This window comes from Amphiura filiformis, chromosome 1 (assembly GCF_039555335.1).
Source record: "Amphiura filiformis chromosome 1, Afil_fr2py, whole genome shotgun sequence".
NCBI classification, from domain to species: Eukaryota; Metazoa; Echinodermata; class Ophiuroidea; order Amphilepidida; family Amphiuridae; genus Amphiura; species Amphiura filiformis.
In genome coordinates this window covers 64,497,593-64,525,157 of record NC_092628.1, presented here as the reverse complement: position 1 = coordinate 64,525,157, position 27,565 = coordinate 64,497,593, and the positions used below count along the sequence as shown (strand labels likewise).

At 38.2% G+C, this 27,565-nt stretch overlaps 1 protein-coding gene and 1 long non-coding RNA gene across 3 annotated transcripts in view; one reads left to right on the top strand and one right to left on the bottom strand.

Moving 5' to 3' along the window:
• Positions 1-27,565, top strand: part of LOC140151059 (uncharacterized) — a 525,069-nt gene that overhangs the window by 479,487 nt on the left and 18,017 nt on the right. The window lies entirely within an intron of this gene.
• LOC140151044 (phospholipase A2-like) overlaps positions 24,385-27,565 on the bottom strand; it is a 65,166-nt gene continuing 61,985 nt past the window's right edge. For both annotated transcript variants that reach the window (XM_072173246.1, XM_072173238.1), the window contains exons 3-4: positions 27,375-27,556; positions 24,385-24,806 (exon numbers count right to left, since the gene is read on the bottom strand). In XM_072173246.1, the coding sequence (XP_072029347.1) occupies positions 24,673-24,806; positions 27,375-27,556 (316 nt within the window). In that variant the 3' untranslated portion in view covers positions 24,385-24,672. The remainder of the gene's footprint in view (positions 24,807-27,374; positions 27,557-27,565) is intronic.

Sequence of the window (27,565 nt, the reverse complement as noted above, 5' to 3'; positions counted from 1 at the left end):
TGTTCACACGTAATTACTATTACCGATCGTAACGTTTCGATCGGTCTTAACAGCTCTTAACCCTGGTCATCTTCGGATTTAAATTGTCGGATTTAAACCACATTACGTCGGATATAGTTATATCTGACGCTCATTCACACTGCCACTTATACCCGATACTATTACCGACGTAATTTAAGTCCGGTATTAAGTGGTTTAAGTCCGACTGTGTGAACAAGGCTTCACACACATTCCCTATATGTATATACATGTACCACATGTAGTCAATCTGTCTGCTTTATCTGTATTGTGCCGTTCTTAAGCAAATACGGTAGTTAAACACGATTTCATCAAACATTATAACAATAGCTCTTTTACAGTGTGCAATCATCCCGGGCAATAATTGGGCAATAATAGAGGATGTGCGTGAAATTATTGATTGGCTCCATACAAAGGAATTGAACCGGTGTCCTTCACCGTAATCATGGCACAAGGCAGTGCATTCAATCAAACGTTGTCGTCAACCTATTTGATCGTATTTGTGCATTTGTTATGTGTGTGAGACGAGCTGTCGCGGTAGATTGCAATAGCTTGTAATCATGCTTTTGTTGAATGAATTTGAGTACTCCGCCATATTTACGGTATGATACGTCATAATCTAGGTGATTATTTGCATTGGATGTCTTGAATACGCTGGCGAGGTTGTGTAATAATCGGATTAATGCTATAACAGTAGGTGAATACAAGTTTTGAATATATCGCGTTGCAAAGCCCCATTCAGTGATCCCAGCGAAAGTGAAAAAAAAAAAAAATCAAATTGTTACTTTTATAAAAAAATTTAATGAAAAAAATTGGCACAAAACCCAAGAAAACGGCACTATTGACGAAGTTGAAGCCCCATTCAAATACATGTAGCTAATTTATATATACTGTCAGTATATAAATTACAGATTCACGTAAATGCATTATTTTTGTCTTAAATGGGCCTACACGGCTTAGGGCTGAACCACTAGCAGAAGACACCAAGTTGATGTTTTATGACCTTTGACATTCTTTTGTGGCGAGTGACATGGTCAGTTCAATTCACGCCGAGTGTCCTTGACAGGTTTAACTCTGCTTCGGTGGTCATGAAAGAATTCAAAAGATAACCTCTGCCCCAACAATCCCAAGCAATTGAATATATGAATACAAAAGCCACCTAAGTCCATACTTAAACCAAATTGAGTTAAGCATGGGAAAGTGTTCCTTTACATAGGCCTGTCATATGTATGAAAGAACAACTCAAATTCATCCTCTGTGTCTATTGAGCATGTGAAAAATAGCATGTATGAAAGAATCACCCAATTCCATGATTTGAGTCTTGTAACACATTGATTAAAATCCAGTATGTATAAAAGTCCACTTGTAACACATTCATTGCTAGAGAGTGACTTTTGAAAAAAAAATGGGTTTAATAAAGGAAAGTGTGTGGTTTATATTACATGGCAGAATGCTTATCAACATTATACATACCTGTGCGCTTTATTTTGTATTATCTTACTAGTGGTAATCTCATTCTAACATTGTTGTCTTTGTATATGATTCAAACAACCACCTAAGTCCAAAATTTAAAATGAACCCCACGAAGTCCCTGAAATGCTAATCGTCATACCTAATACAGGTTAATCCACTCATTTGCACGTAAAACTAACCATATTGACCAGGTAAATCTAACTGAAGGAATTAAAATGATACACAGGTTTTTCTCTCAAAATCACTTCCCATGGACTTAGGTGGCTTTTGTATTCATGTATTCAATTGTCTAAAACTGCTCTTCGGATGATGTATCATAAGAACTCAGTCGTCAAATGATGATAGTCATATAATGACCAAAAGATTATTACTGACTATATCATTCCCTCATTTCAAATATATAGTTTTGGTTTCTCTTTTGTTCAGAAACCAAAAATCAAGGGATTAAAAATCAAGAGCTGATCTGATCTGCAATCATAACACTATTATGCTAGGAGGACACAGTATAGGGTATATAACCAGAAGTATACAATAGCCTATTGTGCTAACATAATTATTATCATGATTGATATCGGAAATCTATCCCGCGGACGACAGTTGATGCTCTCTGTCGAAGGTAGGTGGCATATTACACTCACGAGTTCTAGGCCTAGAAATCATATACATGCGCGTATACTGAAGGATGGGGTGGGGTGGGGAATTTGTTTGTTTGTATGAAACATAAACGATGCATGGAGATGATTTGATTATGAATTAGTTTATTATCCCCGGGAAGCACAACCCATAGGCCTATGGGGGCTCCCCTCCCTATATAACCACCTCTTTCCTAAATTACCCCTTTCCCCCTCCTCCTCCCCTACATTCGATATCTTCATCTCGAGCTTTCCTCCCCCTTCTCTTTCACTTCCAATGCTCTCTCTCTCATATGTTTCTCTCTCTGCTGGCCCATATCCCCCCTGCCCCCCACCCCCCCCCCCCCCCACACACACACACACACACACACACCCCAATCTTCTCCCTCTATCTTCTACTTTTGCATCTTCTAAAAGTCATTAGGTTATTAGAGGTCATATAATGGCCTTCTATTCTTCATGGGATTAAGGACTTTTTTGCAGTAAAATGTCGAATGCAAATTGCTTCAGTAAATCAGTCATTATTCTCTGCTCGTGAATTCTCTGCTCGTATTCCACTGCGAAATTTAAACATTTCTTTTGTATACTTAGATCAGGTAACTCGAAAATCCTGTAATTTTATTCGTCACACCACTTATAAGAAACTGAAACCAAAACCGAAACTACCTGTCACAAATGTTTAGTTTTAAACAAAAGGTAGAAACAAAGAGTTCGATATCTTGTGATTCAAGTGGTTAGGCAGGACAATAGGAAACCACGTGACCAAAACCAAAACCAAAACTAAAACTATATATTTGAAATGAGGCACTGAAGACTGAGTTCCGCAGTCTTGTACAAAATCTGAATTTTGATGATTTTTACGATCGTCCGGATGAAAACAAATCACTGAATGGGCCGTTAGTTCCCTCCTCTCCTTACACTGGCAATATGGATCAAAGAAAAATAAAGAAAAAAATAAAGAAAACAAGGGGAAAAAAAGAAAGAAAAGAAACAATAAAAGAAAAACAAATATGAAAAGTTCGAACAATATTTGGTTTATAAAATTAATGTGACCGTGATGAGGCTCGAACTCACCACCTTCCGATATAAAGTTCGAAGCGCTAGTGTACCAAATTCTGATGCCTTACCAAGTGAGCTGTGCTCCTGAGATACGAAATAAAAATAAAATAATACACTGTATACCTGCTTGTGTCGGTAATTGATTTGCTCAAATTATATAATGGTACAGTGCAACAGAGCAAAAATGCCCAAAATTTAAAAGCTATATAATTTATGACCACTATACACTACACATAAAAATACTAATACAAGGGAATTTCAACGTAAGAATCCAAACAATTAAGTACCAACATGCACAGCTTTGTCCTTATATCACATTTGGGTTTTTAACAAAATGTTATCAAACCTCTACTGTGATTGGCAGCTGCACAAGGCATCTCTTTCAGGCATCCATTCAGCAAGTGGCTACTAACTGACCTTGACAGGCTTGAATGAGCACTGTCATCTGCTACAAAACCACCACACTCTAGGACCTGGTCACTCCATAATGCTACAGGGAGCACAGTACTTTGACAATGGAGTGAAAGACTATTATTATTGATTAGGCGCGGATTTTAAAAGTACAGCTCCTATGCGTGTATAGCAAAAAATTGGAATAGAATGTTTGGAATCATGTAACTAAAGTACTAAATGCATTCTGCAAAATGCGCTCTGACCAATTTATAAAGCATTTCGTTAGCTTTAATTTGACATATTGTTTGACATATTTGGAATTATGGTAAATCATTAAATAAAATATTTATTAATTAATCAATTATGTCAATTAATTAAAAATTTAATGCACATATGCCTATTTTCTCTGACAGAATTGTAGGATTTGACAAGAGCCACCTTTCTTGTAAGTTTGATTCTTATAACATACCGGTATCGTATTGCGTCCCGTTATAGTTGCAGAAAAAAAATACGCGTGCAGGACACACATACGCACACACCCCACACACCCAGAGGATCGTACCGTTTTACAATCGTATAACATTCATTGGCGCTAGTAGTAGTAAATTTCAATTTTCTTTGCTTTACCTCACTTGTTCTTCTCAAAATTAAAAGGGGACATATCTGACAGTAAAAGCTTACATTTTATGGAAATTATGTTTAACTATTTGCTTAAACAGCACAAAACAGATAAAGCAGACAAATTTACTATACATAGGCCTGCCTATACATGTATGGTATCTGTATGCCAGGGACTGTTTAAGAATATAACATTAGATTTATGATATTTACTTCGAGGACTGTTATTTATCAAAATGTGAAAAATATCAAATTTTAATAATTTGTCATAAAATTTGTATTATATCGTGAATTTCAAACAATGAAATTTATTTGATATCAGAAAGACATTCTTCGTATTCAGAATGCAATTCGATATGTCTGATGTGCTCTCATGTCCCACAAAAAATACTATCGAAACGCTCAAAACAGATCCCTTAATTTGGTTAATTTTCTTTTCTTGTTTTCTTTATTTTTTTCTTTATTTTTCTTTGATTTATATTGCCAGGGTAAGGAGAGGAGGGAACTAAAGGCCCATTCAGTGATTTCTTGATTTTTTTTCATCCCGACGATCGTAAAAATCATCAAAATTCAGATTTTGGATACTAGACTGCGGAACTCAGTCTTCAATGGTAGTCAGTAATTTTTATATTTTGGACATTATTATGACTATCATTTGAGGACTGAGTTCTTATGATCCGAGGAGCAGTTTCAGACAATTGCTTGGGATTATTGGGGCAGAGGTTATCTTTTGAATTCTTTCATGACCACTGAAGCATAGTCAAACCTGTCAAGGACACTCGGCGTGAATTGAAAGACCATGTCACTCGCCACAAAAGAATGTCAAAGGTCATAAAACACCACTTTTGTGTCTTCTGCTATCTAAAGGCCTATGGCTGATTTTGTACCTTTCGTCATTGTCATAGATGTGCTAACATAGCTTGCTAGTGCAGTGGTTCAGCCGAAAGCCGCGCCGTGTGTCTAAGACAAAAAATAATGCATTTACGTGAGTCTGTAATTTATATACCGGTACTGACAGTATATAAATTAGCTACATGTATTTGAATGGGGCTTCAACTTCGTCAATACTGTCGTTTTCCTGTTTTGTTTTTTTGCCATTTGTTTTTCATTAAAAAAATTTATAAACGTAACAATTTGAGTTTTTTTTCACTTTCGCTGGGATCACTGAATGTGACTTTATAGCGCGGATTATTCAAAACTTGTATTTACCTACTGCTATATAGTATTAATCCGATTATTACATAACTTTGCCAGCGTATTCAAGACATAGGTTATGTAGGGATAAACTGTACATGGGTATAAGCTGTGTTCACACATGCACTTATTACCGGTAATATTTTATCTAGGCTTATGTCCGATCGAATTAAATATTTCCGCTAATCCCTTAGTGCGTCCACATTTGTCGGCAATAGCGTTATACGCTGGCGAAGTTACGTAATAATCGGATTAACTACCATAGCAATAGGTGAATCATGCTGATTAGTTGCACCTGTAAGATTAGTATCTTTGAAAAGACCGGTATTGTATTCAATCTATGATTGCAGACATACAGGTGATGAGTGCAACCTGCTTGTAGTACAGCGCGAAATGTTCAAAATTGTTTTCACCTATTGCTATGGTAATTAATCCGATAAATGACGTAACTTCGCCAGCGTATGCCCGACGCGTTATGTCATAAATCTCTTCTTTCTACATGAGCATCATCAGAAAATTTAACCCGATTTTAAATGTTTTCACTTTCAATAAACGCCCCTCTTTAGAACAAATTACAGACAATGCGGTAGGTATGTCATGTAAGAAAAATGCAAATTCAAAAGTTCCAAAATTAAGACCAATTTTGTATTTATGTAGGTTCTATTATTATTATTATTATTATTATTATTATTATTATTATTATTATTATTGTTATTATTATTGTTATTATTATTATTATTATTATTATTTTAGTTTGACAAAGTAGTCCCATTTTACAGTAGACTTAGCTCTATATCGCATTTTATACATGTAGGCCCTACTATGGTGGACATCTTTGAAAAAATGACAAAAATAAAAAAAATTACACTGACTCCCATCATCATGCTATTTTTTTTTTTTTTTTGTCCCAAATTTACAAAAAGTCGGCTTCAATAAAATTGCGACCTCCCCTATTTCGGCAGCAAATATTTTATGACCCCCCGCCCCCACCGTTTACACCCCCCAAAAAAAAAAAAACAGGCATCAGTCTTTTGAATAAAATAAACACACTATCTGTAGTCATGCTGTGTTGTGACTCCCTACATTTTGGTCATCAAAAATATTTTATGACACCCCTATTTTTCTTTCCGTATATATTTGGGACCCCTAATCATCTTATAAAATGCAATTGCATGCCTTTCTGTTATCATGCTTATGGCTTAATAAATTTCATCTCCATCTACATCCAGGGCCATACTGCCCCCCCACTGAACCCTCTGGGGGTTAACATTTACTACCCCCCCGGAACTCGTGTAGGTTATCCCAATAAGGATGGTCAATTGCTCCTGCGCCTGAATGTTTCACCCGCTCATGGAGGGTGCGATGGAGAGTTTTCAGTGCCTTTATCACTACAGGTATCTGCTCCCCCACCGTATCGGGACCCCCCCCCTTGTCATGTAATAGCGTGGCTATCTCCTCCCAAAGCTTTTTTTATCCCAGAAATACTTTCCGTGTCTCTCCAAATTTTGAGTATAGCCAATGTTTCCTTGTCATTCCAATTGACCCCTCTATGGAAACGGGAAATCACAAGCAGCAAATAAAAAAAGAAGCTAAAAGGGAAATGTAAGAAAGAACAGATTTTAATGTTCATTTTCAATGATTCTACCTGTTCAGTAATTCTTCCTGTTATAGTGAACGCTCCCATTTACTCATCTAACGGTGATGTCCGAAAAAATAATCGCATCCCCAGGCCTTGCCGTTTGAGGCGAGCGATCGCTCTCGCTCGCCGCCGCTCGCCCAAACTCGATTTTTAGTGAGCGATTTTCCACTCGCCATAGACACTAAATATCACTCGCTGCGAATCTCCCAAAATCAGCCACTGAATCAGCCATTTCAGTATTTAATCGATGCTGTACTCCCTCCAAGCGTAGAAAGTGAAAAATGTTAGCGCGCTTCGCGCGCATTTCAACATAAATGTACATAAATACCGTGTCAAGACTCTACTTGATTATTTCCTAAATAAGTGATATTTGTGAAAATTCGACCACTCGCCTACAATCATGCCTTTAAAATCTAAACGGCAAGGCCTGCATCCCGCTAGTTTATATTAATATTTGCAGCTGCAGCCATAAATTACTCTGCTCAAAATTTTCCGCGAGTGATATAGGCCTACTCACAATTATATCCGACAGCCCAATAGTGCTGCGTGTCCACACGTAATTACTATTACCGGACGTAACGTTTCGATCGGTCTTAACAGCTCTTAACTCTGGTCATCTTCAGCCTTAAATTGTCGGATTTAAAGCACATTACGTCGGATATAGTAATTTTTTTATATCCGACGCTCATTCACACTGCCACTTATATCCGATACTATTACCGACGTAATTTAAGTCCGGTAATAGTCCGACTGTGTGAACACGACGAGTCGGCAATAGCTCTATGTCCGACGTGTTTATATCCGAGCTATTACCGGTCATAACTAACCGGAAATGGTCAGCAGAGCTAATGTCTCCTTCTCTTGCCAGTTCATTCCTCTATTGCGTTTGATATTCGCACCTGCATCCATGATGATTTTGTTTTATCTCTCACTGGTCACACTATTTATACTCTGCTTCAAATCAGTTGCGCGAGTGATTTAATTTAACCCGGAAGTCACGCTGAATCACGCAGAAAGGTGAAAGGTCACAGTTATATCCGACAGCCCAAAAGCGCTGTTCAGTGTTCACACGTAATTACTATTACCGATCGTAACGTTTCGATCGGTCTTAACAGCTCTTAACCCTGGTCATCTTCGGATTTAAATTGTCGGATTTAAACCACATTACGTCGGATATAGTTATATCCGACGCTCATTCACACTGCCACTTATACCCGATACTATTACCGACGTAATTTAAGTCCGGTATTAAGTGGTTTAAGTCCGACTGTGTGAACAAGGCTTATAGAAGCCCTGCATGCTTTTATCGATTGGCTCCAAACAAAGGATTTGAACCGGTGTCCTTCACCGTAATCACGGCGCAGTAGCCTACAGTCCATTCAATCAAATGTTGTCAGTGTGCGAGAAGAACGATGTATAAATCTGGAGGTCACATCATCACTTATCATGCTTATTGCAAAAAGTTTGTCCAATGCATATACTGTGTGTATTGTTCCCGGGTATTGTCAATACAGTCAAGCAAACAGGTATTATATTTTGAAAAGGCCGCTATAGTATATTCACAGGGGTGTCTTGAATGGCCAATCATATGGGACATAATCAAATTGCAGTGACTGCTTCCTTTGTTACCACATGTCAGTCATCTTGTGATTATTGGACCATGTAAACCTGCAAAAAACGAGCCAAAGTGCAGGCCCTATGATAGGCATCATAGTCTGCTGCCCTCTTTTGAAATATGTATCCTAGGTCTCACAATAGGCGGATTAACGGCCATTTTGTCTTCGACATGATTTTATTCACCTGTCCTTATATTTTAGTACACAAATATATAAGTTAACAGGTTTACTATTTTAAAATTATATTTTGAGTATACAATATATTCTGTAGTAAATAGATCAAATGACGATGATTGTTCAGGTATTATATGCTTGATAGAATTAAACTGTTTGACCAGCTAGTATTCTCCTCCGCCGTCAGTGTGATTCCAGTTACTCCACGTACCGTGTTGCGAAGGTGGAGGAGTCTAAAGCTGTATTGACGAACACGCATGCGTTAAAAATGATGTAGCCTAGGTCGAACAATAGCGTGACGTAGTTTCCGGCATTGTTCCTATGCACTTTCACCCTCCTGCTGCAGTATTGGCGCTGATTTACATGTAGTTAATTGTCATGTGTATACTCGATTGTTTATCTTGGTCAGTTAACATATCTATTAAATGCTGATAAATCGTGGTTTAGATCTAGATAGATTTCACCCTAGCTTGGTACTTTAGATGCTAAATATTCACGTACAAACTTTAAGTTTACACACAATAAATTGAAAGGTTACTTTTTTGTTTTACAACGAAATGGTATACTACGGAAAAGCCGATCATTTAACAGCTATTTATTTTGGGCATTTAACCCAATATAAAATTCAAATCAAGCTGTATCTGCGGATATTATTAGCGCCCTCTAGCAATGTCAGACCATCATTTTAATAACAATACGCTATTTACATATGAATTGAAACATGTATAATTATCAATTGTTACATCCTGATTTCTATTATCCTTGTTTCTGTTTTTGTAGAGTGTGTGGTGTTTTCGACTACTACGGTATCACAGTGTCATCGCCCCGATATCTTCATGGCAGAAATCGCCATGGTAGGTTGAATCCACAGCCACGCATGGCCATTTTGTTCCGAACTTTGAGACGCATAATGAGCCGAGGGACCTGACTAAGGCTACTGACAATAGCCGGGTAATTGATTTCTCTCTGTGTGAGTAAGCTTGTATACGACATTGAGGTCAGTGGTCATCGACTTTTATACTGCCTCCACGGGAGTAGTGAGTGCAGCTATAGCCTGTGCGCTGTAGTCCATACAGGACCAACGCAATATAAAATCAGAATTTTAGCCAGATTTTGAGTTCAAGACGCACGCTTCTTTCTCAAGACGCTAGCTAACGACTATCATATCTGTTCAACACGTATATTCAAGTGCAAGGGACCACATCTGGTTTCTATAGACGAAATCATTTACGGGAGATATTCATCATTTTCTACCCCGGTATCCAAAGATTTTCGTCTGATATCAAAATCGTGCATAGCACATTCACGTGTATCGATCCCGGGTATTTATTTTAGTATCTCTGCTGTACCAAGTAATTACTAGCCAGGCGATGTCGGTGTGCGGTACTGGTCATATGCACCATTTAATAGCTAGATATCCTATTCAACTCTACTGTCTTAGATTGTTCAATTAGCTTAGATTATTTGGGTTTTTTTAAGATATTTGAAAAAAAAAATGTGGTCAAAGACATCAAAGAAAAGTATTAGCACACTCTTAGACCCAATGTGATTTATACTTTTCAAATTACAAAGTTGAATTTGAAACCCCATTTCTTTTCAATTTTGCCTTATAATAGGCACTCACTTGGGTCCACCAAACTGGTTCGCGACCTTTTCACAAATCGAGTGGGACAGTACATTCTCAACTTAGGGAGGGCATAGACCCTATCGATTTGTTAAAAATCTGTCCACCAAGAGGCCTTCACGGGGTATTAAATTCGCATGACAAAAGTTTAATGTATGGATGGTTGTGGAATCGAACTACATGTAGAGACTCCAACTCTCTTCAAATTGATTCTGCCAACATTCAAGCTTCTACTAAAGCCTCCAGCATACTTTCCTGCCGCTTGCCGCTGCGGCAAGCGGCAGGGCGTTTCAACCAATGGCAAGCCTTTATTGTGTCCGTTTGTCTGCAATGCGCGTGCGCCACGCCGCTCAGTGGCAAGCGGCAGGGTAGTATGAAACCAGCATAATACTCGCAATCTAGGAACGGAAGTTATGCATGACGTTGAAATTTTCAGATACAGTGATGTTACCAGAATTGTTTTCTGTAACCTACGTCATTGTTTTAAATAATATTTTCTTGTGCAAAAGCCCTTGTGTTTCCAAATATCCTTCTCATAGTTTGTATTCAACAAACAAAACGAATAAGAAATTATATTTGATTATTGTGTATGTGCATTGTTGTCATATATTGTACCAATAATAACGTGCTTTCAATTAAAGACTTAGGTTTTGTTAGCTTAATCAAACAGTGTATTTGTGTTGTGCATTCATGTGAATTTGGGTAAAAGGTGATTTTGGCCTAGAGTCAAGTACGACTCGTAACAATCCACAAGGACTCCAAGTTCCAACATCGGTAAATCTTTCCTAAAGCTCATCGACAAACCTTTTCCCGAAGGATCCCAGCTCAACAAAATATTCAACAGGAACAGTTACAGCTTTATGCGGGGCTTTATGTCCAATGTAGCCAGCATTATCAAGTCTCACAAGAAGGTTTCATCCAAGAAAGATAACCAGCAAGGAAAGACAGATAAGTTGCCGCAATAATGCAACATGAAGCCTACAAGCATGACAAGAGAAGTGTCTGACTCCCAGCATCATCTACAAAGTAGAAGTGAAAGCAGCCAACTAGGACAGCACCAAGGTCTACATCGGTCTTACTGAATTGACCTTCAGGAAGCGTTATTATAGCCACCAGCAGTCATTCAGGGAAGCACACGTACAGCACTGAATTATCACGGTATGTATGGGATCTAAAGAAGAAGGAGAAGGAATACATTATCGCATGGTCTATCGCCGCAAAAGCATGCGCTTACGACAATGGCACCAAGCGCTGCGACTTATGTCTCAACGGGGACAAAGGAAGACTACTCAACAGAAGGTCGGAATTAGCATCAAATGCCGCCATCAGAACAAGTTCAACCTCGCAAATTTCAACAAGGATATTACGTAAGTACCGGTATTTCTCTCACGTCCGCAATACCCGTCTCATGCCGCCCTCTACGACAGAACAATTTTCCCTCTCACGTCCGCATTAATAGGATAAGGCCTACAGTAAGTAGCGAATAGCCCTCAGTTGTCTGATGATCGCATTAGCGTGAAAGTCACGAGTTACAACTTTCATTCTCGTCGATAACACCGGACAAGTGAGAGTTGTTGCAGGTGGTGCTGGATCACTGTCTATTTTAACAGCAACATCATTGGTAAATATCATGAAGCGAATTATGCTGACAATGAATATCTATTGTTTAACAATAAAAGACTAGCTAAATAAATTTTATGGTCCCAACAAAAAAATTGCCTAATCTCCATTTTTGGCGAAAATGTTCAGAAATATTGGACTTTCCAGTGACTACAAAGACGTCTATTTCCAACCCCAATAACGCCACAGCCCAGTGGACCATAGCCTTATATATACAGAGCCCTATGGGCAGAGTTCTTAAAACGCATTTTTTTTCTTCAAAGGCAGCTGTGTTGCACTATAATCAATCAATCAATCAATCAATCAATCAATCAATCAATCAATCAATCAATCAATCAATCCATCAATCGATCAATCAATCATAGAATTTGTATAAGCGTCAGTATCCAAATCAAGAAATTATGCTCAATGGCGCACGGAATAATTATGCGTGAATTCTCGCTATTCACAATAAGGGCGCCGCCAGCGGTTTGCGATGTAATCGTGATGTATCATGGGAAAAGGTCGACATCCAAGTCCGCGCAATACGAATATTATCATGCTATTACATAGGAACACGTGACAATATTTTTTAGTTTGTCAATATAACGGTATTACACGCAAATCGATAGAGAAAAAATTAATTGTGCACATTTCAAATCACATTATTAAGTATTATTGAGTATCGATTCGCGTGTAAAGGTCCGTTCATACTACCACCGCATTTGCGATGCGTTGCTTTGCGATGCCGATATATCGATTACTTTTGCCGCAACTCAACGCAACTCGTCGCATTTCCAAGTTAAGGTCCGTTCATACTACCACCGCATTTGCGGTGCGTTGCTTTGCGATGCCGATATATCGATTACTTTTTGCCGCAACTCAACGCAACTCGTCGCATTTCCAAGTTAAAATGTATTTAAGTTCATTGCGATATCGCAATGCAGTAGTTTGCAGTACGATGCAGTGCGGCACCGCACTCGCATCGCAAAGCAACGCATCACAAATGCGGTGGTAGTATGAACGGACCTTTAAAATGTATTTAACTTTATTGCGATATCGCAATACAGTAGATGCGGTGCGACAACACACCGCATCGCAAAGCAACGCATCGCAAATGTGGTGGTAGTATGAACGGACCTTAACACCTTTATTTTGACAAACTAAAAAATATTGTCACGTGTTCCTATGTAATAGCATGGTAATATTCGTATTGCGCGGACTTGGATGTCGACCTTTTCCCATGATACATCACGATTACATCGCAAACCGCTGGCGGCACCCTTATTGTGAATAGCGAAAATTGAGTGGCAACAAAATAAGTCTCGGTTTTGTTTAGGTATACTCTGACTTGAAAACCAGTGATCGTGTTTTTTGTTCACGCCAGAATATGTTTTTGGCACGAACTCTAAAATTAATAAATAAATAATAATTATATCCTAAACAATAAGAAACGGTTTTATTATTCTCCTTGATACTCACTGCATATAATACCAAACGATTTTAGCTTGATGTCCTCGATAATGGTGTAACTGGCCGGGCCCAACTCGTTTTTAGACTCTTCCTGCAACCAACTAGACAATACTTACCAAATAAAGGAAATGTTATGCTGTTGTGCCGCTCTTTGTTATTCTTTACTTTGAATTTTTTATTCAACCTGGTCGGGAGTATCAGTGGTTTGAAACATTTGTTCACTTGGCTAAAAAGTGTTGACAAAAATGTTTTTAGATGAGCCAGATAGGTGGGCTAAAATAGGGGTGAGGCAATGCGGTACTGCTAGTCTGCTGCTATACTACCAGAGATGCATTAATGTGTGTTGCTCCGGAGGAACGTTTTTACCTTAGCCAAATGCCATTTGGCTACGGGTCTCTTTTTCATAGATTCTGATTCTTTCTTTCTTTCTTTCTTTCTTTCTTTCTTTCTTTCTTTCTTTCTTTCTTTCTTTCTTTCTTCTACCAATCATATAAAGAGCCATCGTAGCCATATTCGTTTGTCAATTTTGACGAAATTTGGATATTATGACCATTGCGGGGTGCCACAAATGTCATGTGAAAATGTCTGGCGCAAATGTCTTGTCAAGGTCATTATAGCCCAAAACATGTTTTTCACTTAAAATGCTACTCATTCCCCATATTACATAGCACCGTGACATCAGTTGCACACATGCATCGTCTATAGCCAGTGTCTAAAAGTTGTACACACACAGAATTGGGGTCAAAGGTAATTTAGGGGTCATTTCCGGCATGTAATCAAATACCTTAAATCGGCCATCGTAGCCATTATGCTTTTTGCCATGTTGACCATAGTTAAGCACTAGGACCATTGGGTGGTGCCACAAATGCCACGTGATCATTTGCGGTCAAAGTTCTTCCACTTACGGACAATGATCAAAAACTTAATTTTCACTGAAATCTACTAGGGGGATGTGACCCTCATGATAGATTTGCACGCAAATATGTCATCCATACAGCAAAGATGTAGTCCTTACAAGCCCATTGTGGTTCAATGAGCCATGTATAATAATAATTGGGTTGATCATTCCTCACTTATGTGAACTTTAAAGTATACAAGATAGTAAGAATAGGTATGTCCTTGCAAGGCTAAGATAGGTAAACAATCTTTACAGAGCCTTCCAAGGGCATCCCTGTATTTACCTAGCTAAGCTAGAAGATTCTTCTTCTTTCTTTCTTTACCAAATACTTTGAAAATGCTGCTGCTCCTGTAAATTACATAGTAGGCCTACAATGTCGTCACCACCATGAACCATAGGCTGGTGGTACAAATGTCGCATGAACAACTCTAGGCCAAAGGTCATAAAAAGATCAACATCACTGGCTATAAGGGCCGTGCTCTGTGAGCACACTGTCTAGTTTGTTTGTTTTACGGGAAAATGTTATTATCAACGTTTCAAACGTCACAAAAGTATTCGTATGCTCAAGTGGATTTACCTATAATGCTCTTTATCCTTAAATGTAAGGTGATGTGTAGGGGGGTAGGTCGGCCGAAAGTTATTCCGGCTCAGCTATATCATGCACATATAAACAGATTTTGAATTAGATTTGGGGAGTGTGTCAATGTTCATGTTCATTCGCTGCTTGTCACTTTTCAGGTTATAATATAACGAACTGTGGTTTCAAGATGATGTGTTCATGGCGAGTGACCGACCACGACTACATTACCCTGGAAGAGAACTATATAAAGTGACTTATGAAGAAGACGTCACGCAAGATGTAAGTTTTATGGAAAATTCTCTGACAAACATATGAAATACATTCACGATACATGTCGTTCCCAGACTAGTATACCTATATTTAATTTTCATTTATTATTTATTTATCAACTTTATTTCAGTTATTTATTTTATTTTATTGATTTCTAGTTGGTCATCACGAATATCAGGCAATTTTGGTAGCCAAAGGGGATCATTTGGCCAGATGACCTCTCGATGACCTTTGACCCCAACCAATGTAAATAATATTCTTCAGACCACTTGCAGTAATCTTGAAGCAGTTTTGACTGAATAACCTCTGACTCTTGTGTGACCTTTGACCCAATCTGAAATTCTGAATACATCAGTTGGGTTAGTGGTTCTTCTGGCTACGTTATACCACTATGATGCAATTTAGAGCAGATATAGCATTTTAAAGATTGTCACGAAATGACCCCTAATAATCCCTGCATGACTTTTGACCCAAATCGGTGTAGGCCCTATATCCTGTATAAAGCTTGGGTAAGTGGTTCATAACCAGGTTTTGTGGTTGTAGCATGTAATTCAGTGTAGTAGCCTGTATAGAAAATTTTAGTATGATCTCTAATAACCTCACATGCCCTTTGGCCCTATATGTTTATATCACATATGAAGCTTAGGTCAGTAGTTCATCTGCCCAACTTTATAAGAGTCTTGATGTTAAGAATCATTAGAAGCAGATTTGACAGCTCCACAATATATGTGACCGTCCACGGCGAATGAGCCGTAAATTCCTCCCCGGTCAATTTTGTTTTATTTCGTGTTTAAAAATAAACATCATAAACTAAAAAATAGTATATCATTTGACTTCAAACGATATCCAGAAGCGGAGTTATGGTTAGTTAAACTGTGCTCCTTCAACAAAATTATAGCTTTTTTAGTTTCTATGTGTGTCTCTTTTTCCACATTGCTGGCAATAAATATCAAACAGTCATAATTGGCGGTCATTTCAAATCATCCCCAAGTCAACGAGGTTTAAGAAGGTTTTCTCATTGTTAATTGTTGGTTATGCATACCTATACAAATAACCCACCACTTGAAAAGGATTTAGCAAAAGCAAACAAAGACCAGAGCTATTAAAAGTTCTATAGCCATCTAAGGTAGAAGCTTATTATCCACTTCAATAATAGGATTATTGATTGGTGTTGTGACTATCCAAATAAGACAGATGTCGCGCCAGCTTAAGTGACCGATGGATACGACCTTCGTACACATTTTACACCATAACTCAGAATACAATTTAGGGAATTTACGGCTCGTTTGTGCTGCCGGGTCACATATCATGTGTGCCACACCTGATGTACATGTAATACCAGAATACATCATATTTTAAGTCATAGATGCCATTTACTATTCAGTACACACGTATTGCATTTGTTTGTTTATTACAGATAATCGAAGGCTTAGAAGAGAGATGACATAATATAACACAACACAGTGTCAAAGACTGTGGCCCTCTCTCAGTAATTCAACTGGTAACCAGTCGCAATACTAACATCTATGCCAAATCAGACAGGCGAAAATCCGGCTATGGAGAGACTGGCTACTGAGAGGCTAGGTGTTTGCTAGGGGTTGGGGTGCAGAGTGTTTGTTCTTCCTTGTAGGGTGTATATCACTTTGTAGGTTTTGTCTTATACTATTAGTATTAAATTAAACCTATTAAATACTAGTTATAACCAGGCACGCACTTGTATATCTCTTGTTGTAGGGAGTAGGCGGGTGGGGACGGGGAGAAATTGAGGTGTGTTCGGGTATGTGTGATGAGTGTGTATTTGCTGATTTGCCGAATCCCTGTACATTGTAGATGATCATGTTAGTCAAAGGAAACTTTTCAAAACAAAAATACTAGCCTACTTTTGTATATTTTGATTTATTTGTAGACATAAAATTTCAGTACTGTTTTTATAAGCTGTTTGCTGCTTGAATATTATTCAATGATTTCGTTTCATTTTTAAAATGGAATGGAGGGAAACAAACATGGAACTTGTATTTTATGCATACGAAGGGTACTTTTATTGAAATTTGAAGATGTTCATTCAGTGAAAAGATTTATCAGGTTTGTACTTCAAATCAAATAACAATTTTTGCTTGACAAAACCAGGAAGTTTTTACTCACTATAATATTTCTTCATCGGAAGACTTCATCAGATCTGAGTACTAAGTATCTGATCCACTTTTCCAGGAAACTAATTTCCAGACTTCAAAAGTGGGTCATAGACGTGCCTTAGAGGAAATGGTCTTTGTCCCCTCTTTCTGATCTCCATCGCTTCCCGTACTTCGTACTTCTTTACACTTTCTGACATGCTCCCTGCCAAGTATCTTGGAGTCCTCCCTACATCATGATTCTCTTGCGACATGATCAGATATAGCTGTCTTAGCTTGTTCTTGCTCGGATGTCCTACATTTTTTACCGAGTAAACTTCTCGTTCGCTTTCTTAACTTCCGCTTGATGTTCCGCAAACCTAATCCCGAGGATGCGAGAGGTCGATCTCACCAACATGTTTTCACGGTGTTTTCACATGTAAGTATAAAACTTCACGTTAAAAGTTTGATCTCAGCACGGTTTTTGACCATCAGGGTCATAACGCGTCTATAGTTTTCAAGCAAAATCACTTTTAACTGTAAGTTTAAAAACTACAAAAAAACGTTTGACGTGTATAAATTTATATAGTTATATATTAGAAAAGAGAACAACCATGGACAATATTTAAAATCAGAAGTGCTCTGATTAGTCTTTAGTAACGTGTTATACTGAAATGCAGTAAACCTTTGACGAGCGCGTATTGTAATGATACATCGTGTATTTACTGCGTTGCACGCACTTGTCTCTGATTGGCTGCTGAGGCGATCTGTTGTTGCCGAGTGGAAATTTATGAATGAACTGTGCGCCGTACGCGTTGTTAGCGCCGAATTTGCAACATCACGGTAGTCGCGCTCGTCAAAGGTTTGCTGCATTTTATTATAGTTTATGAAATTACACGTCACTTGAAATGTTTGCGATTTCCAAACGCCGTGATCGTACGTATGCCGTCTATCTATTCAACTTCACTCGCCTGTACTGACGGGCGAGCTCGCTTATTTAGCCAGTATTAACGATTTTGCACGTACGAAATAAACGTGCGGACAACGTAGAAAATGCACAAAATGTATCCCTTTTATAATAATTCTATTAAAGACAGCCAAGGGTATTGACTATACGAAGGAAAATCTAACTATTATTATGATCTTTTTTATTTGTAAGAAATCATTGCAGTGAGGTGTTGGACAATCTGTTGCAGTGAGGTTCAACAGATTGTCCATTGAAATGCGTGTGAGATCGGCCATATAAAAAGATATTTGATACAAACGTACGGAGTAACGCACGGTGGACGGTGAAATTGACTATTTTGTACGGCGTCTTGACGGTTCATGCAGCGACTATTTTCCCCCACAAAAAACTATCATTTAGAAAATAAAGTTATGATCTATGCATATTGTAGTGGTCCTTAATCTACCAAAATATTTGTTCTTTAGCAACCATTATAATATTCGGGAAGCACTGAAATACAATTAATTTTAAGCGGTATGTTAACCCTGGCTTATTCAGTCATTATCAAAATCATGCTGTATTGAGGGGTCTTCCTTGCACTACTTGGAAAAATAAATTTGGTATCAAATTAAAGCTCTGTTTCTGTAGATTCCAAAACTTGCTTCCAAACACGTGGATATAGGCCTATTTCAGACATGACTATTTCAGCAGAACATGAAGAGTTGAGTCAAGCTGGGTCTTGATCATTGAGAGACGCATTTCATAGTAGTTTAAAAAAAAGTCAGGGCAGGTATATGGGTAACGGGTTTGGGTAATTAGAAATAGGCCTATCACGAGAAGTGCCTGGCCCGAGAACCGCGAAATCTAGTGAATATATATTTTGAACAGATATGATAGTCGTTAGCTTGCGTCTTGAGACAATAATTCGGGCAATAATTCTGATTTATATGTGCCGAATTATATAGCGCAGTGTATAGGCCAATCGTGAAGGCAGTCTAAAAGAATATGACCTATGGGGTACCATGCTCGACTGACACACAGCGAGGTCAGTCACCGAGCTAATCGGGGCTATTGTCAGTAGCCTTTATAGTCAGATGTCCTTCGGCCCATTATACGACTCAAAACTATTAAACAGGTCGATACAAAATGGCCATGCGTGGCGGTGGATTCAACCTACCATGGCGATTTCTGCCATGAAGATATCGGGGCGATGACACTGTGTGGCATAGCCAGGTTTTCGCAACCGGGAGGGGGAGAAGGCACAACTTGTAAGCGATAATAATGTACCGACGGATTTTTTTTTTTTTTGCCCAGTGCGCTCCTCTAGAATCTCTAAAAAATAGGGGTGGGGTGGGGGTTGGTGGTGGAGTGGGGGTTGGTGGAGGGGATTATATATCAATACCCTTTAATATGGCAACGTAAACAGTCAAAAAGGGAAGTGTCACATCCAGGATTTGAAGTATTTGAGCGTGGGGTCATATTTGGGCTTTTCGTAACCACGGAGAGCAAAGGAAGATTTGAAGGTGGATTCTGGTGCTAAAAAGTATTTAGAAAAAAATGAGCTCCTATACAATGTGGTTTTTCACCCTGCGCACACACAATTGTCTTTTGTTGACCCCAACGTTTTTAACCAAGGCACGTCACGTGAACCGGCGGCCTAAGATATACCGACGGCCATGGTGGGGAGGGAGGTACCGACCCCCACTGGCAACGTCACTATTAAAATCCAAATATATTTTACTAACCTGACAGTTTCGGCCATCTTGGTCAAAGGCCATCATTAGAGTAATGGTACTTGATCCTTCTGTCTGGTTGATTGGTCACCAACAGAGGGCGTACTAGCGCTCAGAAGTGGATCTCTGTTCATGGTGTTTGAAGCTCTCTTTCTTATCCACATGGATTATTTGATGCGGCGAGCCCCCAGATGACATTCCTTGTCGAGAACTTTTGCGCCGTCTCAATTGATCACGTGATTATGTTGAACTGTGTGGTCTGCGATTGTCGATTTGGATTCGAGTGTAATTATACGGTGATATAAAAGTATGCCACCTACGACATACTTATCTGAAGTAAGACACTAAATCGGATTTCAAAGAGCATCAACTACCGCCCGCGGTGATAGATATCGATAATAAATATGATAGCACAATAGGCCATTACTTATGGTTATATACCCTACACTGTGTCCTCCCAGCACAATAGTGTTATGATTGCAGACCACTTTTGCTCCACTTTTTAATCCATTGATATTTGGATTCTGAACAAAAGAGAAACCAAAACTAATAATTTGAAATGAGGGATTGTCATGCTTTCTAAAAATGCGAGTGGCCGTTTCTGACAATTTCTCAACATAAGCATGATAAGGAATGATGATAAGTCCTTTATTTTGCTCTGTGGAATCCTTGTTCTTACTCGGTTTCTTCACCTGTTTATTGTCCATTTTGCGTTTCACTTGATTAAGGGAAGACCCTCATCAAAAACACCAATTTATAGTCATATTTCATTGTCACTCCAGGTAAAAGAACAGACTTTTTTCTTTCACATACTTTTTATTCCACACAAATCACATTTACGGTTCCCAAGAAATTGCAACTTGAAGTGAAGCATCTTGCACGATCAAATGTATTATTTATGTATTTTATTGTTTTTCAAGCTGTGATATTTATTATGTATTTTATTGTTTTTCAAGTGGCGATATATAATATTTTTACAGTAAAAAATCTGTATCTCAAAAAGTACATAAGCTTTTACAATGTTATCTTCACAACAAATTGTAAGAAATCAATTACCTGCTTTTTTACATATTACGGTACATGTAATAAATTTTCATCTAATTTGCATTAAAAAAATTAAAAAGGTGTTTCTAGATATAAACGCATTTTCCCAAAAATGATGATTTTTTACCTTCAAAATAGTCAGTGGACCCTATTTTTTAATGGATTTTTATGAAGTTTGGACAGAATGTACCTCAGGTCATTTGTCAAAAAATGTTGGAGTCAGATTTCCTGATTTTGTCCCCAATTTATTTTTATCTTAGGCCTTTTTTGTCCAAAAAAGTGCTTTTTTTTTTGTATTTTGGGGCTTTTTCCTGTTTTTGGCCAAAAGAAAGGTTTAAAAAAAATCTGACTCCAACATTTTTTAATATGACTTTTCTCTTTCATCTGAAATAAAAATCAAGTTTCTAGCTCATTCCCCTGGGTCCATAGGCTATTTTGAAATTTGACACCTTCAAATCCAAGATGGCGGCCAATGGAATATGCAAATTAGGTGAAAATCATTTTTTCTCCTTTTATTGACCCAAAGGTCATACAGACCAAATTTGGTAATCATAGCACCTTTATTAAAGAAAAAGTGATTTTGATGAGGGTCTTCCCTTAAACGTCGTACTCCGGGTAGCCACACTGTTTGAGGGCGCGTTTGATTTTGTCCGCTTCCTGCTCTATATCTTTCTTTTCTGTAACGACACAGTTCATCCTATCCAACAGCGTGCGGACCACACCTAGCTTACAGAACCGTCGGGTTTGCGGACGATAAGTAACCATGCATATTAGCCGAATTTCGTTCTGATCTTACATAAAATACGTAGTGATATAGTGCTGTGCTCTCTTGATGTAGACATATAAGACCTTCATCACGAAGGCTTGGAACCAAAACTGATGATACGCACGCGGCACATATGAACGCACGGTCAGCGCAGGAAACATCGCAACCTTTCTAACATGTAATTCTATACTTACACGTAAAATGCGTTATCTTATGACCCTCGTACTCGTACGCGGCGAAGAGCACAATTTTTTTACGTGCTTCACGAATATTTATGTAAGGACATTGTTTTATTTCATATTACCTTGAGAAAAGCAACACGTAAATTTACGTGTCGAAATCAAAATGCAAGGAATCTGATTGGAGCATATAAAACAAAAACGATTTCAATTGGATAATCATTTGTTAAAACATGTAAGTTTAAAGTAACATGACCCTCATCGCTAACATAACCTAGACACATGTCCTCGAAACTTAAGTTCTCTGAAAACATTGTAAACGGGATATCCTACTGCCTATACTTTGATCAGCTCGTAATCGGCGGGCCTATAACATCGCGGATTAATATCACAATATTTTATTTTGAGAATTTTCTTGTGACATCTCGTCATAAGCATCACGAATTATCACACATTATGGACTACTTTTCGGCGTAGTGGTAAAAGCCTAATATTTCCCGCCTATAAGCCAAATCGGCATTGGAAGTTTACAATGCATTATGTATAGGACAGATTTTGCAGTTTTGGGACACTTTTTCCTTTGACCTTTCAGAAAATTCAGAAATATTAGGGTTTTTTACGTACAAAATATAATCTAAAATGTTTACAATAATTAAAACAAATATAAAAAAATATTGGTATTTTATAAATTAATTATTTAGTATTTTTAATGATCAACATTATGACAATAATAAGAAAATTAATAATAATTACATCAATTTTCCCGATATGTCAGAGGTCAAAGTGTCCCAAAACTGCTCTCAAAAACCGGAAGTTAGAATGGCGATTGGGCTTATTACGAGCTGATCAAACTATAGCTAATATCCTCTGATCTTGAGAGGACCTTTGCGGCAATACCGACTTCGTAAGCATGGCAACACATCGACAAAATAGAGGACAGTTTTAGGTCCTCGGAAATATGTGTAATCCAACGGGGGTAGGGATGTGTTTGAGATTGTACAGTAGTACAGTGTATTTGCCGAACCCAGATGCTGTTCAAAATCACTGACACCATAGGTAGTATAGTAGTACTTTGTATATATATTTGATTTATTTGTACATAAAATTTCAGTACTCTTTTAATAGTACTGGGCGCTATGGGTTTGGGATTTTATATTCCTACATTTGTGGAACCAATGTTTTTTGGCACCCTTATCATTCGACCCCTCGTGGGAAGTATAGGAGGCATAGAAAAAGCTTAGAAAAAATTGGAACCAATTCTAATTTTATTCTTTGAGGTGTACCGATGCCAAAAACATTGGTTCCACTATTGTAGGAAAACTAGATGCTAACTCAAATAGCACCCAATAGCGCCATGTACTATAAAAGCTGTTTGTTACTTGAATGTTATTAGTGAGGTTTTTTTTTTTTTTTTTTTTATGAATGAAATGAAACAAAAATTAGACATGTACGAATACATATACCGTATATAGTTTAGTTTAGTTTAGTTTATAGTTTATATACTTTTACTGTAATTACAAAATTGTTTTATAGATGAACATAAATACACCTTGCAACAGAATCACTGCCAATTTGCTGGGATTTCATAATGAAATATTTCTTTAGTTTCGGGTAACTCTACTCAGTGACCAGTACAGTACCGATATCGAAGACCCATACTTTAATGTAAGCGATTTTTAGTTTTCAAACTGAAAAATTTCAAGCATATTATTGCGTGGCTCTCATGTGTAGGCCTATGACAGCAACCCTATTGACTGTGGGCTGCTGTCATACCCAAGCTGTATAAAAAAAACCCGTATATTTTGTTCTGAACAAATTGAGTAATTTTAGCCGCCTGTAAGGCCCTTGTAACTCAATTTCCTGGTTCCCGTCACCCGCTCGCGTTATGAAATTTCACCCGCGTTTGTAAACCAAAAAATCCTTTTTAAAAATCATTATTTGGTTTAATTGTACTTTAGTTTGTTTTTTCTAAATATGTTAGTGTTCTTAGAAATGAAAACGGGCCACAAAATCATTTCGAAAGCAGGGAATAAACAATTCAGTCTTCGGTGATCTCCTATTCATTTCGCTAGCTTCAAGTAAGCCTTTGCAACGTGTTCCGTAAAACCTCTTCTACAAGCATGTAGAGTGCTTCTGATGAAAGCTAAATTAATCCAGGCGCCCTTGTGGACTTTGGGCAAATAAACTATAAATCCAATCATAGCCTATAAAAACAAGTATTATTGTAAGACCAATCTATTTTATTGGCATATTTACGCATATATCGTATTAATTTAGCTTTCATCAAAAACTCTATTATGCTTGTAGACGAGGTTTTACGGTATATTATGTATTATGTATGTAATTGTCAAAATAATGAATAATGAAAAAAAGTCGCCTCATTATGAGCTGAAAAAAAAGTGACGGGAAACAGGAAATTGAGTTTCAAGGGCCTAATCAACATTCTGAAAGTCTTTGAATTTTGTGACTGCAAAAAACGCATTGATTGCGATTGAGATATTGATTATTGTATAAAACCAGAACAATATTGTTTTATCTGCAAACAATAGTGTAGTGCTGTATTAATAGGGTGAGGCACAAATGACGAGTGCATCGCGTATTTGAAATATAACCGTGTCAATCCCAATGACGTATTTTTAAGTGCAGGGAACATTGGGAGTGAATGGATTGCCGTCACCGTCAGCATCGGTATCACTGTCTACTTGTGTCTTCAGGCAGCTGACGAACGTTGTGTCACACGCACATAATGCACTGGTGCAAGCGATGTCTCCTGTAAGAGATGAAGAAAACCGGAATAGAAAATGTAAAGACAGAATAATTGAGAGGTTTCGATCCATCATTCTTATACGCAGTGGTACTCACGCCCGTCTATTAAAAATCACGTTATGATGCACGAGGCAAGCGAAACCTGGTTTATCGACCGAAACCCCTGTTTTTGTGGGTTTGTTTTTTGGTCGAAAAAACCGCCCGACCACATTTTCAGCTAGACTGCGGAACTCAGTCCTCAATGATAGTCAGTCATTTATCTTTTGGTCGTTATATGACTATCATTTGAGGACTGAGTTGTTATAATATATTTTCCGAGGAGCAATTTCAGACAATAGCTGGGGATTAGTGGGGCGGCAGGTTATCTATTGAATCATTTCATGATCACTGAAGCATAGCCAAGTCTGCCAAGGACACTCGGCACAAATTGAACAGACCATGTCAACTCTCGACAAAAGAATGCATGCATGTCAAAGGTCATACGACACCAATTTGGTGTTTGTTATGCTCCTCGAAATTAGTACCTTATACGGTCTATGTCTGATTTTCAGCCCCCCTTGAAAGTCAAAGTCAAAAATTGTATGATGTTCTCATTTTCTTTGTTTTTGCGGGCACCCTTTACGGAGGGGCCCCCGTTATTGTCTTGTAGTTGTAAATTGCTTCACAAGTTAGTGGTAGAAACTAAAAGTTGTATTCGATTTACACAGGGAATTTTGCAGGCCATGCCCTGCCTTTCCTTACTAAAACACCAAAGTGCGAATATTTCCAAACATCTAAATTAGCTAAAAATTTAAGACATTGTTACAAAACTATATTTTCTAGAATTTCAGGGAGTACAAAAAATATTGGCCGGTTATTTTTTACACAGTGACGTTAACTAGGCAATGCCCTATACCTCTAACATACACTGTTTGTAGAGGTCACACGTCGATGGTGAGAGCATGTGTATTGTGTATAGGAAAATGAACAGTAACTGCAGTATGAAAGCTAATTCTCAATAGCCCCCAACGTTTACCATTTCCTGACAATAGCAACATAAATGATATCCCCAGCTTTATTGATTTTTATTTGAAATCAATCCTCTTGCATAGCACACAGTACGATTTTATATACCTCATCTAAAGATTCCCGTCATCTGATTGGTTAAAAGCGCGGGCATAGTTTTGACTATGCCCGCAAAAGTAACTATTCCCCGGGCATAGTTCTGCGTGTGCGTTGTTCCCAGCGTAAAATTATATTACGCACGTGTTAATGTTTTCGCGCGCTATAATTACGCGGAAATCGCAGATTGTAATGATCTGTGCCGTTCGCATTGAAACTATTAATTTCTCTTCCCAAAATCGATGCTTTTAACCAAACTGATGACAAGAATCTTTAGATTTGGTATATAAAACAAATATTGACTGCTTTTTATTCGGGGCATGGTTAAAATTATAGGCCCGCGGTTATCTCAAAACCATGACTATGTCCCTCGGCTACGCCTCGGGCCATAGTCATGGTTTTGAGATCACCTTGGGCCTATACTTTTAACCATGCCCCTCATAGTAACAAATATTGACTGCTATGAGGGGCATGGTTAAGATTATAGGCCTGCGGTGATCTCAAAACCATGCTATGACCCGAGGCGCAGCCGAGAGTCATAGCATGGTTTTGAGATCACCGCGGGCCTATAATCTTAACCATGTCCCGAATATAGCAGTCAATATTTGTTTTATATACCGAATGGATACGTGGATGCTGCGATTGCGCAGTTTGATCGGGACGCACGTGACCGGTCCATAGTTCATTTCCATGGACCGGTCCATAGTTCATTTTGCGGGCATAGTTAATTCAATGACTGCACTTTCAACCAATCAGATGACAGGAATCTATATATGAGGTATATAATATACAAATATTGACTGCTATGAGGGGCATGGTTAAAATTATAGGCCCAAGGTGATCTCAAAACCATGACTATGCCCCGAGGCGCAGCCGAGGGGCATAGTCATGGTTTTGAGATCACCGCGGGCCTATAATTTTAACCATTCCCCGAATAAAAAGCAGTCAATATTTGTTTTATATACCAAATCTTAAGATTCTTGTCATCTGTTTGGTTAAGCATCGATTTTGGGAAGAGAAATTAATAGTTTCAAAGCGAACGGCACACAGATTACAATCTGCGATTTATGCGTAATTATAGCGCGTGAAAACATTAACGCGTGCGTAATATCATTTTACGCTGGGAAAAACGCGCAGTTTGATCGTGACCGGTCCATAGTTCATTTCCATGGACCGGCCCATAGTTCATTTTGCGGGCATAGTTAATTCAATGACTGCACTTTCAACCAATCAGATGACAGGAATCTATATATGAGGTATATAATATACAAATATTGACTGTTACATCTCTCCCACCGGAATAGATATGCTCTACATTTCCTAATCTTTCTTTGCTTACTATGCTAATGTTACAACACAAATTTTAAGGTAGAACATTTTATCCAAACGGTTACATTTCACATAACATCAAAGCTCCTTTTGGGCACCCCATTCCTTTTTTTAAAGGAATTTGTATTAGTTCCCAACTTACCACTGCAAGTACACGGACTGGAATCTGTATCCAAATTGTAATCATTGTAATGCCATGGCCGTTTGGCCAATTCCCAAGGGTTACACTTAAAACAATCATGATGCCACCACCATCCACTGCAAACGTCATTGGCGGCGTCATTCAATGCTGAGCCGTAGCATTGATCATGTGTTTGGCAACATCTGTTTTGG